Here is a 16,127-nt window from a genome sequence, read left to right as displayed (position 1 = left end):
GCGTCGCTACAAACAATTTTTTAGTGGTAACTAATTATTTTTGATTGCAATCTGAAAATTGTTTTTGAAATACATAAGGTGACATTAAACGTGATTTAATGGAAAACACGAAAATTTCTCTATTGAAACAATAATTACGACTTTCCTGAAGAAGTCTATATTGTTACCGGAATACAATGTTACTTCTCACAAATTATATGTGTTGTAGTACTGAAATTACTTTCTATAATTAATTCATTAATTTTTATTTGATTGTTTTTTATCTATCTTTATCTTTCCATTTCAATCACTCGAATTATGAGAAAAACCGTAAATTAAACCGTGATACCTCGGTGTACTAGTTTTGTTTCGCCCGCAATAAAATTTCTTCACTTTTATGCCGCCAAAGATCAAGTAGAGCGTAATAGTAGGACTGACTGCGTCTATTTAAATTAATGATTAATCGGTGTTCGAAACATGTTTTACACTCTTTTTATAATTCGCTGCTTCAACAATACTATCTTTGGCTACTTAAAAATAAAAACTTCTTAAAATGTCAATTATAACTAATAACTTAATAAGTAATAAGGTTATAATTACATCAAAAGACTACTTGCAATGGAGTTCCTCGTCAGAAACTAAAGGAATATTTAATATTTATGGTTTGAAAAATGTTTATGATTAACGAAGAATTGCAATGAATCCATGATGATCTGCGTCTTTATATGTAGAGGTTTGAAATAAAATTAGGAACACTATTTCATTTCTATATGTTAATTACCCCACCCAATGACCCACATAAAATGAATTAATAATACAATTACATTTTTTCCTTTCGTGTCAGCGCTTGGGGAATAAACAAGTAAGTACCTACTCATAGAATAAACATGACTTGATGAATGGTCATATAAATACATAAGTCAACGTTAAATACATATTCGTACAGTACGATATAAGGTTAATGAGGTCCCTAGTGAATTAAAAATAATATAATAAGCCTTAAAATATTGCCTAAACCTCTATTTTTCACCAAGTTAGTAAAAATTTTATGACTTTATGTTCTTAATGATATTTGTCTGTGTCTCTTCACGCTTCGACTACTGAACCGATTTGGATAAAATTTGCTACAGCGATAGCTTGAGATCCGAGTCTGAGTTATACATAGGTAGGATATAGGGAACGGGGATATGCGATATATTTCTTCTACTATACACGGGCGGAAAGCTAGTATGTTATAAAGGTAGCAAAAACTACATCTTGACTATAAAATTTGGCACGCTTACAGCTTAACCGCAAGTCAAAGTTGTGTATGTTTTTTATTTATTATATCACAGAAAATCTATTATAAATCTATGCCAAATTGTGCTCTAAAGAAACATAGGTTTACTTGTGCCTTAAAAGAAGTAGGTAAGACAGGAAACAGTTTACCATTAGCTTAGAGAGACGATATTCTCAACTTCCTACTATAGCTGCGATTACATTACATCAATGTTGAATAGATACCTCCTCATGATTATTTTCGTTTGAAAATATCATTGTTTTAACTGGGACGAAATTTGATGCATGATTAAATTTCACATACCGAAGTTCTTAGAACAGAGTCTCAGAATTATTTCTAAGTAAAGCGAGATGTTTGCATCATTTTGAAAGTGTGCTTACGTGTCCGTGTGTTTTTGTGAATCGTAAAGACTCGGATTTATATGCCTACCGTTCTTTTATTCAGCTTTATAACTGGATAAGACTTTTATGATATTACTATTGAAAGCCAGACACTAAATGGTTAATTTATGGTAAGTGTTGGGACGAAAGTCTTTTTTTCCACTTTTAAGGTATTCATAAAGCAAGGTAGGTACTTTATAAAATTGGGAAAAATTTGGAACTTTTATACGAATCTATAATATACCCCTCGATTATTACTTTCGCAGAAGACAGATTAGATTAGTACGCACTACGCACACGTGAGATTAGCTAGCCCGCGGGAACTGTGCAGGTTTTTCTTTGAAACCAAAGAAAAAACCGCATAGCTTTCCCGTTCCTGTGGGATTTCCAGGATAAAAAGTAGCCTATGTCTTATTCATCTACCTACATACTCATACTGGGTCTTCAGCTACCTACCAAATTTCATTGTAATCGGTTCAGTCGTATTTGCGTGAAAGAGTAACAAACATCCATCCATACTTACAAACTTTCGCGTTTATAATATTAGTAGGATACTTTGATAATAATAATCTAAAAAAGCACAAAGCACAAAGCACAGCAAAGCTTACACAGACTTCAATTTAAATATATTTGAAACTTTCGTCGACGACTGTATTCAGCGAAGTGTTGAACAGAAAGCATTAGCATACGTGAACAGACTACAGAATGATAAATCTCCAGCGTATCCTACACGATCTCATTACGATTCCTCGTACGTCCTCTACGTCACACCGCACGCCGGCTGTTGGCTCTGATCAATATACAGTATACGCTCAAGGAGAAATTGTTAACTCAAAAAACTGTTTTAAATACGAGCGTTTCTAATTTTTTGTAGCGTTTTTTGTATTTTTTGTAATGACTGCTTTCGTTGAAATACGAATCGCTACAACTAGTTATTTTGTGTCTTCTAAACTATAAATCTAAAACGAAAGCTTTCGACTATTGTGATGATATGATTCTGCGTTATGTAATTCAGAACTTGTATTTATTGAGCTCTCTTTTAAATTTGTAGCAGAATATCACCAAATAGAGCTAAGAATTCCAAATGGTGCACATAATTTTGATGTTTCAGTAGTATGTTCTTCTATACTACGCTTATTTTATATTGACTCTTCGCTTAAAAATCAATTAATACTCAATAATTCTTATAATATGTATTTAGATGAATGCATTTATAAGCGTAAACTGTATATCTTTTCAGACAAAATGGTGGTCGGCGAAAACAAGCGTACGGCCAACATCATGGACGGTATCGAGAATACCGGCGATGTGCGGCTGCACGATCATCGGTTACGACTGAAACAGAGGTAACAAAACAAAACCTTGGAATTTTTTAAATCTACCCTAAAAAATGCTGCTGGAATAGTTTTGTACGCAATGTTTTTTTATATACAAGCATTAGGTACGATGATCATTGCAAGCGTGAAAGAATGTTTCTGTACCATAAGGCATAAACATTTAACCTTGTTGGCGGATTTGAAAAAAGAGCAAGAAAAGTAGAAAGATAAACAGTAAAATGGGTTCAGCTATTGCAGTGGTCAAACTTAGGACGTTATCTAATTTTAGGACCTACAAGCTTTTTGTGCTTTTGTGGTGTGTCTTTATTCTACCTTATAATATAATATCATTAGCACTTAATATAAAACGTCTCGTGATTTAAAATATATAATATAAGCTCTTACTTGAGTATACACAGCATCATGCTCGATTCAACGTCTGATTAAATAAGCAACATAGGTATGTGAAACACTGCCATTTGTTTATAGACATGCATAGGTATTTCTAGTAATTCGCTGTAGGTGAGCATGTGTTTAGATATTCATTCCTTTGTGAAGATAGTCCGTATGACTTATCGCTCTGCTAACTTCCAAACATTCTATTTGTTAAAAAAATAAATCACATTTCAATTCTCAAAAGCTAAGTTTTTTTTTGGTCGGTGGTATGTATAGAATGCAAAAGTTGGGCAGAAGTAGATATCGACATGTCTCACTTGTCGTGATCATTCTACAATAATTACAATAAAATGTTGAAGTCGTGACACCGTTGCATAGCGCTATGTCCTCGATATACCTGTTAAAATATTAATAGAAAATAATATATTGAAAGTAATAGTGGGAGACGTGGAAAGGCGCAGTCGGTGACCGCATTTTAGGGTATAGATTTATGCACCCACGCTTGCGGATCGGAAATAGTGGGCGTAAAGGTTGTAGGTGACGTCACACTATTTTTGAAATAACAATTTAAATAATTATCTGCGTAATATACAAGCACATACTATGCTCTACTTTTATAACGTAAAATCGAAACAATGTCTCAAGATTTACATCGACTCTGCTCTATATGGCCTTGAGGCTTGGACACTGTCCAGTGACAGCATTAGATATTTCAAGGTAAAAAAATTTAAAAGTTGATTGCATTGACTAACGTAATTTTATTGAAAATTATTCTATACTCTGAAATTATTATTGTAAATATTGAATTTCAATACAAATACTTGTAGGTAATTGTTATTGAAAGAGCATGTGATAATAGTTGAGAAAAGTATTTGTGTAAATAATTCGTATACTGTACTATTACGTTGAATGTTTAGTGTTTACATAATATTATGCATACATATTTGGATGCTGTATGTCTTATTAAAGTATACTTCCTTTTAAAAGTATTATAATATTAAATCTCGTTAAAGGGACATATACATAAAAGTCACATACCTACCTAATAATACAGTTACTTAAAATGTCTATAAAATAATTGACGTATCACATGATATCTGATGCCGCTTTGATTCCCGTCTGCAATTCATTACATGTTTGTAGGCTAAGCACCTCCTATATTTTGCCACTATATGCACTTAGCACAAACATTAGCGTCAGATAAAGTGCAATTGATACTCACCAACGTGACATTGTTAAAAACAAACAGAATTTTATCAACAACACGAGTTCAGTGGCCGTGTAATGCGCTTTTTATCCGTTATAACTTATAAAGGTTTATTGATTGCTCTTAGCCTCAGGCAAAAATTTTAAAGCATCGTAAAAATTAAGAATTTGTTTAAATAAAACAAGAGGAATTTTTGCAGCTTGTAAATTTGTTCCATCCCACAATAATAGTGATAAATGGATATTTTCACTAAATTCTAAAAAAATATTTTTAGCATAAAAACTATTTTCAAATATTTGCTATGCTTCTGCTGTTAATGTCGGTACGGTTTTATTATTAAAACGAGTCCCACTCACGTTATGAGAGTTCGTTCACAGTTGCCTACTTTCTGCACCCAATTTTAAACTGAGCCATAATTTTGAAGAAGGTAAAATTTTGTAGGACGTAGGTGCATATTACCGCTAGACTGTCTAAGACAAAGCAAGATTATCATGAAATTATTTTCTTCCAGAGTTAAGCACTCATATGTCATATAGAGCGTAAATAGACTGGAAAGCAATAAAATAATTAAATTATTGGAACTTTTCTGTTTCAGATTCGATATAGTAAGGAAATTAGGTCAAGGTACATACGGAAAAGTGCAATTGGGAATTAACAAGAAGACTGGACAAGAGGTGGCAATTAAGACGATAAAGAAATGTAAAATTGAAACAGAAGCTGACTTGGTACGCATTCGACGAGAGGTGCAGATTATGTCTTCGGTCAGGCACCCGAATATTGTACATATATACGAAGGTAAGAAGTTTAATCATGATTAATTAAGAATAACAATTGAAGGAGTATATAAACGACCAGCAATAGTGTCTATTTTCATTTTCATTGAAAAGCTTAACCCTAATTTCTAACTAATCAAATGCTGCTGTTAAATCAAATACAGTCATGATAAATTCGAACCTATTGTTCTTCTATTCACATACTTCTTGATATTATGTTGTTTTGTTCAAACCTCGAGCCAATGTTAGACAATTGAACAATGAACATATTGGTTTGTTTCAGTATTTGAAAATAGTGAAAAGATGATTTTGGTAATGGAATATTGTTCCGGTGGTGAATTGTATGATTATCTTAGTCAGAAAAAGGTATTAGAAGAAGATGAAGCAAGAAGGTTAGAATACAATTCCACATAGCTGATTTTTTTATTGTGAATTAGTTAATTTATATTTTCTCTCATTTTAAGGTTATTTCGTCAAATTGCAACCGCTGTATATTATTGCCATATACATAAAATCTGCCATAGAGATTTAAAGTTAGAAAATGTGTTACTCGATGACACGGGCAGTGCCAAGGTAAAGTATGAACATAACTGACTTTTACATTCAAATAGTATTAAGAAAATTATTTTATTTGCCTATATTTATTAGTAATAATTTATATGAATATGTTTGAACAGATAGCGGACTTCGGTCTCTCCAATGTGTTCAAAGAGACGTCACTATTGTCAACGTTCTGCGGCTCCCCGCTGTACGCGTCGCCGGAAATTGTTAAAGGAACTCCTTATATTGGTCCTGAAGTGAGTCCATTATCCAATTCATATGAAATTTGTTTATCAAACTCACCTGCAGGTCGTTTATCATCGCGTTACAATGTATTTCTCCCTTAAGTATTAAGACTGGGTTTGTCTGGTATAATTGCGTAATAGAGAGTTGATCCTCAAGCAGTTTATTGTCAATATGGACAATTTTTACATATTATAATTTACTTGAAATAGGCATTTTTTAATCTTTATTTCATTTATTGATTTGAGCTTGTTGCTTATGGGTGAAAATACGCTTTAGTTTGCGCGTTTTATTATGTATGTAAACTAAGTTAGGTATGTGATGATGGGGTGTGAGAAAAATAAAGAAATTATTTATATTATTATATTATGAACTACTATACAAACTAAAATTAATTCTTCATACATTTTCAGGTAGACTGTTGGTCATTAGGGGTGCTTCTGTACACGTTGGTGTATGGTGCCATGCCTTTCGACGGCTCAAATTTCAAACGTCTTGTTCGACAAATTAGCAACGGAGATTATTATGAACCTAAAAATCCGTCTAGTAAGTATGCACTTTGAAATGAATTGAAACATAAAATGATGACAGGTAAATTAAATTAAAATGTTATGATATAAAATTTGGGAAACTATAATTTCTATAATTTTGACTTGTTCTTAGTTATTTGTATTAAGATTTAGTGTGTCATTTATTTTGAAAACTATTTTCTTTCATCATTATTGTTCCACCAGTTAATTTCGATACTGAAATAAAACTAAACTAAACTGAAATTACTTGACCAGGACCTAACAGTTCTGCTCACGCATTAACCACTACCAAGAAGGCGGTCAGTTGCCACATAGCTATCCGCTAATTACTTAGATAATCGCATAAACCAGAATCAATAGCAATTAAAAATGATTAATTACAGCCGCGTCGCCGCTAATTCGCGACATGCTCACGGTGGACCCGTTGAAGCGTGCCGACATCGTGTACATTTGTGACCATCCGTAAGGTTTTTTCGTAATTATTGCATGTTTTTTAAATTTCTCTTACAGTAAGAATCCCAATTAAAGACTGGAGAATGGACGTTTACCAAATAATTTTTCGCATTTTTTCATTAATTTTTCGCATAAATGCGGTTAATTGGTAAATAGGATGTGGATTATCAGTATTTAATAGTTATTGTAACGAATATATAGAGTTCTATACGAGAAAAAATTGAAGAAACTTATTTATTTATCCAAATAATAAAAGGAATGGCTACCCAAACAATAAATTAGTTAGGATTCTTTAAAAATAAATTATGCTATTTCTCATAAACCTTTCATCCTATCCTTTTTGATGCAAAAATCAACTGAACGGAATATGATGATACTCCTCTGAGTAGCTTATGCATCAGAATAACTCAAAAGCTATAGAAATTCTTGCTTTTGCGGGTTCACCCGTCACAGCTATTTATTACCTATTAATTATAACGATCGAGCATAATTTAAAAAAATGCTCTTCAGGTGGGTGAACACAGGTTGCGAGACATCATGCCTCGAGATGGCTGAAGCCCTAGCGGCGCAGACGCCCGTACGACTCGACTTGCTGCTGTCTCTTGCGCCCGCCGCGCCTTCGCACTCGAATAGTGTTGTTGTGCCGAATGAGGTATGCATACATACACAATACACATGATTACACGCACATGCAAGCTCTAGGGTGGCAATAGGGCACGGAATCACACATATGAACGTACACGCAAGCGTTACAGCGGGTATTAACAACACGTTTGTACACAAAACATACAAGTATTGACACGTACATAGTAGATATGCATACATCTACGAATGTACACGTGCACTCATGCACGAGCACGTACCTCGGAACAATACAGAATGTGCATTGTGCACACAATTTAATTAATGCACCCACGTAATATAGGGTAGATACGCTGATATTTGGAAGCTTATTGTATTAGAGTCTTCAAACTTCAATTATTGCAATTGCACCTTCTCAAAAACCTGCAATGAATTCAAATACCTATAAAATTATGTGTTTTGTTATTATTTTTAATATGTTTGTATTCCCTTTGTAGCAATCAGAACTAGGCGGACCGGATGAAAGCTGTACAGACTTAACTAGCTCCACCTCGATGGCAGTGGAGCCTAGCAACTCGGCCGAGAAACGAATTTTGGAACTTGTAGCAGGTACACTTGTAAAGTATTCTATTAGGGTTACTAATACTTTTCGCTCGTTGAAATTTTCTAACTTTGCGTTTAGGAGTGGGTGGGATTACATTGACTATCGAATGAAGAAAGAAGTTTTATTCATGTTCAATTTAGTAAATATATACTTTGTTTACTCATTCACATTTCCTATTTATTGTTAGCATAGGGTAACAAATCTATTTTTTTTTTTGGGTAACTTAATGTAAATTATAAATACATAATATATAAAATTACAGAGGGTGGCGAGGACGCAATCAAACCATCGCCCACACGCACCATCGTGTCCGCGAGCGACAACAAGAGGAAGCTCGAGCTTGCCATGTCCGCGAGCGGCTTGCAGAGGAAGAAGGAGAGGGTTGCCAGGTGAATATAATTATACAATTTTAATTAATTATTTTTTGACAGATTTAAGATTCCATATAGAATTATTCAGAAACAATGGCTAAGATTAATATGTAATATACATACGTGTTCATTAACATCAAGTAATTCAGACTGGATCATTGAAAAACTAAAATCATAAAAAAGTCTATTACCTATCTTTGAAATAAAAATATAAATTTCCAAATATATATTAAAACACGCGCGGGTCAGTCAGTGACACGTGGGTCAGTGACACGAGTGAGTCTGTGACACGTGTGGGTCCAGTGATACGTGTGGGTCAGCTATATGTTTTGTAGTAAAACGTTGCTTTTTAAGTATAAATAAACAAGTCAATTATTAATTTCTCCTCACAATTCACTATGTACTAAATACAAAAAAGCACTATTTATAGAATTAATAAAATACTTGTATTGTACAGTTGCGCGAGTATCGCCGGCGCTCCGCCCGCGCTGCCGGAGGAGGCGAGTGTGCCTGACGACGAGCAGGAGTATTATAATGATGAGGTAAATGTCGGGAAATGATTGGAAACTTCTAGAAACGTTTTAAAAGTGGGATAATTTAGTTTAGAGATATACTTTTAGTACTGCTGAAAAGCTTTTACCTTATGAGAAATTTTAAAATTAGCCCAAGAATTGTATTAATTTTTATGGAGTATTTTAAAGTGTAATTTGTCAAAATAATGTTTTCAAAATGTCACAATTGCATATACTTATTATAACGAGAAATATAACATACTTATATGGTAAATTTATGAAAATACAGGCCCCACAGCAATCCCTTAAATCGTCAGCCACAATGACAATAACGCCTGCGCCAGCCACAGTAGAACTTAGCAAAGCGCCAACCGTTGAAATCAAAGATGTGCCCAAAGATGAGGAGAAACCGAAGGTCGTGTCGCCAAAGAAACCCGCCAAAATTGATACGGCTCCAGAAAAACTGGAAGAAACAAAGGTTATTATCGAGAAATATTTTAAGACTTTTTAAATTTGAATATTCAAAAGATTTATAAAATATACGCATTCTAAGTGTGCCCCGCGGTTTCACCCGCGGAAAAATTCAAGTTCTTTAAATCATGTGTTATTCTGATCTAAGTATAATCTAAATTTGTCCAGTAGTTTTTGAGCCTATTTGTTACAAACATACTTATATACAAATCTTCCTCCTTATGATATTAGTAAACTCAAACTCAAAACTCAAACTCAAACAACTATGTATAATTTATTAACTGCTAGATCGTTCAATTCCTTTGTATAAATTTTATCCATCTTTTACCAAACCATCATTTATTATAAAATTGTAAACGTTATTGTTTTAACAGGTGGAAGACAACAAAACAACGGTATCGGCGGCCGCAGACAAGCTCACGTCTCTATCGCTAGCTCAGCCGGCACAGCCAGCTACTCCGCCAGCGCCCGCACCAGTTAAACCAAAGAAATTGTCTATAGGTAAATTGTTTATTTAATTCATATTTTTTCTTAAGGATAAGAATTTTCTTCTAAAGAACCAGCCATTGGTCTGCTATTGTTAAAAATAACGTTGGAACGATGCTTAAGATTTACAGTCTTTCGTAGGTAAAAAAGAAATTTTCCATACCATATTTCTCGTCCGCTTTTGTTCCTCTGTACTTTTTGATTGAATGCCAATTTTTTTTAATATTTTGTTCAAGTTCCTTTGATATTTATATCATTAGTACTTTTAATAATATTAATTGAAGTACGATAATTTGAATTACTTATGTATCATATTTTAATATCTGGTTATACTTGTAGGAGGTCATGTCGGTAGCTTCAAGGAACAGTTCGAAAGAAGAGCGTCTCTTACCACATCGCCAGAAATCAAACGAAATGTTTCTAAACCAGGTTTGAATCAACAACATTGAGAAAATATATTTAATAGATACTCCTTATAAAGACAAACAAATAACAACCTTATTACAATTGCAGTTGTGTCGAAAATCGCGAAGCCCAAAGCTCAAAGTGAAGATCGCGAGTTATCAAACAAACCACTTGATAATGGAACAGTGCGTTTGCAACAAATCGGCATCGAACCACCTAAGGTAACAATTAACATAATTAAAAATATAAAATAATATAATAATTGTAATATTTAACTGATAACAAGAGCCTGGATCTTAGCCAAATATGCCATATTTTCGTTACATATTTAGTATCAGTCATATTTTCTACATTACTCACTTGTCTTCTTCTGTTACGCATTTCTATATGACAAAATAGTTATTTTGAGTCTAACACAAGTGAAACATCGATCTTATTTGAACGTTTACTATTAATAGAAAATATGATTAGATTTTTGTTATAATTATAGATTTATAAACTTGTTTTCAGTCGCCAGTCGAAAGCAACGAGAAACAAACGCAAATGAACAAAGGCGGTGTTAAGAAAACTGAGAGCGAGCCTGCAAACGCGTCCACTGCGGTCGACCCGGCCGTGCTGTTGCAGGATGCTAGAAGGTTCTTTAATATTCACATTTTTACTTATATCAACGAATAAGGACTAGAATTTAAAATTAAAAGAATTACCTTCGATCTAGATTATTATATAGATAGATGTTGGATAAATCAATATTAAAAAAGTGAGGGTAGGTGATGATGAGGAAAAAATACCTGTATGGGCTTATAATAAACTAGTGATCCGCCCCGGCTTCGCCCGTGGTGCATATTTCGCAATAAAAGGTAGCCTATGTCTTTTCTCGGGAATCAAAATATCTCCATACCAAATTTCATGCAAATTGGTTCAGTAGTTTAGGCGTGATTGAGTAACAGACAGACAAAGTTACTTTCGCATTTATAATATTAGTATGGATTATACCATTGAAGCGTTTGTATTATTATGTATGAATGTGTTCTACAATGCAGACATGGTTAGTGTAACATGTTATAGATAAAACATTTTATATTTTGTACAGAAGCCTGCAAAGTTCAATGGCGAAATTAGTGGAGGAGCGCGCGGGAGAGGAGAGCCGCCGTCGCGCCGCTAGAGACATCATTTCTACTGCTATTCGAACTGGTGAGCTTTTTTTATAAATCTTTGAACGTTTATTTGGTATACTTGTTCTTCTTATGTATTCTAAACTTTTTCATTTATGCAGCATTAAATTTGTGAACATTCTAGATTTACGTTTAGCATATATACATCTTCTAGTCTACGTTGGCGTCTGCAATATCAGAGACGTGTATGTTTTGCCCGTAAAGCACTTTTTTAAAGGTTATACGTCATAACACGTTAAGCAAAAGTTTTAATAAATTCATTTTTTATGACCAGGTAAACCGCCAGTACCATACGGGCGTTCATCATCAGCGGGTGTGACGTCACTCGCGTCACCACCTTCAACACCGCCCGCTTCCGCACCGCCGCGCAATGAGGGCAAGCTGTTCAGGACAGAGGCACATCATCGTGTTGAGGACCATCGCAATAGGTGAGATTTGTGACGTGATTGCTGAAATATAGTCCGCGGGCGTGACGTCACTAGCTTCGCCGCTGTCTTCCACGCGCTATCTCTATCTAGCTACATCTAAGTAGATATAACCATTTAATTTTTACTATATATAATTTATATTTTTTGTGTAATTTTTAAATCATCAATGTGTATTATATTTGTACGTATCAGGGGTGTGTCGGTGGAGCGCATCATACCAATCAGTATGGCGCCAGAGGACGCTACGTCCCCGCCCCCCGGCCCCGCGCCTGTCCCCACACCGCCTACGCCCGCGCCCGCTGCGCATAAGCCCGCACCGCGCTTGCACACACCGCTAAGGTTTATTTTATTACTGGCCTTATATTGTTTGACGTTTATTTTATGTGATTGTTTTAAAGGTTTTGGTATATATATATGCTAATACTATTTTTTGAAGATGGTAAAAAACGATGTTATAATTTTTACATTTTTGTTAAAAAAATTAAGCATCGTCATGTCGTTGAAACATTTAATTCAACGTTCAAATTAATTAATCGTCATTATTCATTCTTTAATCGGTTTTTATTTACTATATTTTAATCCTAAATCATTTTGTAAATAATTGTATTGATATTTAAAAAATACCATTACTAACAGGCGTCTAGCATCCACCGAATCAACCGGAACAAGCGAGGCTAGCCCTAGCAGCGGCGAGCCGATAAAGAAATCAGCCCGCGAGTTCATAATCCCCATCGCTGTGGAGGGCAAGGGCTACGTGACTCCGCGCCAGCGCAGCCTCGAGCCGGAGTCGGCTCCACGATCGCCACTCGCGCATACTGCGAGAATAACACCACGACGCATCAGGTAGGGGGCGGGATTATTATAAAGAAAATTAAAACGTTCAGGCGGGTAAAGTAAGTCCGCGAGTCTATAATAATACTCACGCCGCAACGTGTAATACGCACGGAAGGGACTAAGGGGTAATGATCACGTTCGAGCCGGTAAAAGGAATATTTCCATTTGTGCGCCTGACTGATATTTGCTTGAGGTGTTCAAGATATTATCTTATTAAGATTTTTTTTTATTTAAATTGTGCAATGTGCATTTAATTTAAAGATACTAAATTGAACCATATAATTTTTACTTTACAGTAGCCTAGTCAGCGGTGGTGAATCCGAAGAAGAAGATGACACTCATATGCACAGATTGAGGTGAGTACAAAACAATCAGAAGAAATAAAATATCAAAAACGAAATAAAACTTTCTCTAAGAATGAAAGCTTTTATTTACATAATATGTAAGGACACACATTGTTACATACATTTTGTTTATTTTTTTAATTTAGCAAAAAAATAAAAATAAATGATTCATTCATCTCAAATATATAAATATTCCAGATCGAGCCGTTTGGCTCGCGCGGAGTCTGTAAGCTCAGGCGAGGAGGACGAAGAAGATGAGGGCTTCCACTTGCTCACTGCTGAGAATCTGTTCTCCACTCTATTGCATAGGGTAAATATACGTTTATTTATTCACTTGTATAAAAGATACCTTGACCTTTTTAGAAGGTATTGTTATTTAAAAAAAAATTTACGTAGGTGATGTGTCATCTGTTTCATGTTTTATATTTGCGACTGAAAGTACCCTTAGACTGTTTTTAAAGTTCTTTTATTATAAAAATCAATTTCTCGGTTCTAATATCGCATAAAATTGAATAGTTTTAAATGAATAATTCAGTATTGGCTAGCAAGAACTTTAAGGTTAACTTTGCAAAGGTTCCCAATCTCTTTTGGGAATCTCTTTTTTTCAGAGGTATTTTTCAAAGATTCACATATTAAGATAATTCTTAATTATAATGTAAAAATATTTATCATGTACAAATAATTTACAGGTGCGTGCGCTAACTCAGCGCTTAAACGGCGAAGAGGGCACGGGCTTCCAGCACCCGCACTCGCTTTTCAACAATTTGCATACACCGTTCTTTAACAGGTATATATTATTTTGATTATCTTAACATGAAATAAAATTAATTTTTATTTTATTTTAACTTTCATTTACCTCAATCTTTATACATTTGGGGCTATTAATACAAGATAAATTATGGTAATAGAATATGTGAGGTTTGTGTTTTTTAAACAATTTAATTGATTTCATAAAATCTTGTTTAAAATAATCACTTACGGTACTAATAGTTTTTACTTTTTACCCTTACAACATACTAATCACATTTTTCATGAATTAATTTATTAATAACTCAGCCCCCGGAATCACAGATACAATAGAAAATCTATTGTGTCGTGGACCGTGGTCAGATCGGGCCGCTCGGGGCTCAATGGGTTAATGTGTTTTTTTTTGGAAAAATTTCAGCAAACAGTTTGATATTTGCTTTCTTAATCCATTGTTTTTTTCTAATATAATTAATTAATGACATTTGTTTTTCGCATGCAGCCCTCACTTACCACGGAGGCATTTCATGTAAGTATATGTCATCCCAATAACTATATATTATGGTTGTGTTCAATGTTTTATTATTAACTATCATTTCATGCAGCACACATAGGTACACGGAAAATAAGAGAAGTGTTTCAGAGACGTAAGTATTTATTATTAGGGAATATTTGATAGTGATATAAAGACGAAATAGTGGAAAAGAGGTGGAGAAAGAAATATAAAATAATAAAGTGCTGTCTTTGTATTTAAATATGAAGTGAATGAAAATGTGTAAATTTGAAGAGAGTTTCAATTATTTATTTTGTGTACTCAATATTGTTATTTCACAGAGACAAGATCGCTTTATGAAATAAATATTAAGATCTATGTAACTGATCGATTTATTAATTTTATATCGAATATTTAATATCGGAAAAAAAAATTAGTAGGTGGCATTGTCAGACCGATATTTTATATCGATAATCAAAATCTGGTCCTCTTGCTATAAAGTTTTTATATAGCATATAATTCTCACAAATGTGTGTAGTATTGATGATATTATGTATTATGTGGTCAATATATATTATCCTATTTAAGTTGCATGTAAATGTGTGCGGAACCATGTTACAGCAATATAACCCTTGTGTTGTAGGCGCGAAGGTTGGTCGTCCCGCGACATGCAGTCCCCGTTCGACTCGATGTTCAGCAAGTCGCGCGCGCCCGTGCCGCGAGGTGAGTGCGACGCGCCCGCACACTGCATCCGCTTGAAGCACGGGAAAACGTTGCCGATATACCGACACGCCCCTACATAGTGTATGGAGCGGCAACCGGTCTCGCACGCTTGCGTCATTTTAGTGTACAGACATTACATTGCACACGGCACACGCTTGAGCTCAAAATTTTTTCATTGGATTTTTTTATAGAGATTTTACAATGTTTGAGAATGTTTCGAAATTTTTAAATTTGATTTTTTTATATATAAATTAGTGGAAATTTGAGTATCTGAATTTAGCATGAATAAATTTTGATTATCAGTAAAAGTTAGCGCATCACAAGTAGCTAGGTGGCACGGCTACCACTCACAAGACAGCTAGCTTATACTTAATCAATTAACGATCGACATCATCCATTCATACGGAACGATTAAAACGAGACCGCGACATATCGGATATTAGTAACGTTTTCCACATTTTGGTTTTCTATTAATGTTCAATTTAAATAATATAATAGACTACTGTACAAATTGATTAATTACATTTGTAGAATAGTCTGTTATATTTTATGTGTTGTTTTACTTAAATTATTAATAACATTTTTATTTTAACGTTTTGCACTGTAGTGTTTTAATGTATTACAATTTGCATTCTTTGTGCAGGTTTTTTCTCCTACCCGCTAACAATAGCAGGAAAATGTTGCGTTGCTCTAGATTATCGTGTACTTTTGTAGTTACAATTTGCATGAAATGCATCGATTACATTCTAAATGGGTCGTCCGACCCGCTACAGTCAAACGAGGGAATCATCGCATAGACAAAATTTTATAATGTGTTACAAACAGCGACTATTAAAACTGACTGACACTGATTCATATGTTC

General features: G+C 34.2%; 1 protein-coding gene across 2 annotated transcripts in view; it reads left to right on the top strand.

Moving 5' to 3' along the window:
- Positions 1-16,127, top strand: part of LOC123692833 (protein piccolo) — a 31,930-nt gene that overhangs the window by 9,993 nt on the left and 5,810 nt on the right. Inside the window, exons 2-26 of one of the 2 annotated variants that reach the window (XM_045637630.1) lie at positions 2,879-2,984; positions 5,153-5,352; positions 5,614-5,722; positions 5,795-5,903; positions 6,008-6,127; positions 6,527-6,659; positions 7,027-7,105; positions 7,607-7,748; positions 8,176-8,287; positions 8,545-8,671; positions 9,111-9,195; positions 9,455-9,643; positions 10,011-10,137; positions 10,462-10,551; positions 10,636-10,748; positions 11,038-11,162; positions 11,618-11,718; positions 11,974-12,127; positions 12,320-12,466; positions 12,764-12,970; positions 13,258-13,317; positions 13,504-13,615; positions 13,995-14,092; positions 14,552-14,578; positions 15,186-15,265. In XM_045637630.1, the coding sequence (XP_045493586.1) occupies positions 2,884-2,984; positions 5,153-5,352; positions 5,614-5,722; positions 5,795-5,903; positions 6,008-6,127; positions 6,527-6,659; positions 7,027-7,105; positions 7,607-7,748; positions 8,176-8,287; positions 8,545-8,671; positions 9,111-9,195; positions 9,455-9,643; positions 10,011-10,137; positions 10,462-10,551; positions 10,636-10,748; positions 11,038-11,162; positions 11,618-11,718; positions 11,974-12,127; positions 12,320-12,466; positions 12,764-12,970; positions 13,258-13,317; positions 13,504-13,615; positions 13,995-14,092; positions 14,552-14,578; positions 15,186-15,265 (2,947 nt within the window). In that variant the 5' untranslated portion in view covers positions 2,879-2,883. The remainder of the gene's footprint in view (positions 1-2,878; positions 2,985-5,152; positions 5,353-5,613; positions 5,723-5,794; positions 5,904-6,007; positions 6,128-6,526; positions 6,660-7,026; positions 7,106-7,606; positions 7,749-8,175; positions 8,288-8,544; positions 8,672-9,110; positions 9,196-9,454; positions 9,644-10,010; positions 10,138-10,461; positions 10,552-10,635; positions 10,749-11,037; positions 11,163-11,617; positions 11,719-11,973; positions 12,128-12,319; positions 12,467-12,763; positions 12,971-13,257; positions 13,318-13,503; positions 13,616-13,994; positions 14,093-14,551; positions 14,579-15,185; positions 15,266-16,127) is intronic. The other variant, XM_045637631.1, reaches the window with a different exon arrangement.

This window comes from Colias croceus, chromosome 6, assembly GCF_905220415.1.
Source record: "Colias croceus chromosome 6, ilColCroc2.1".
NCBI classification, from domain to species: domain Eukaryota; kingdom Metazoa; phylum Arthropoda; class Insecta; order Lepidoptera; family Pieridae; genus Colias; species Colias croceus.
The sequence above is the reverse complement of the archived record's forward strand: the minus strand, read 5'-3'. Positions and strand labels throughout refer to the sequence as shown.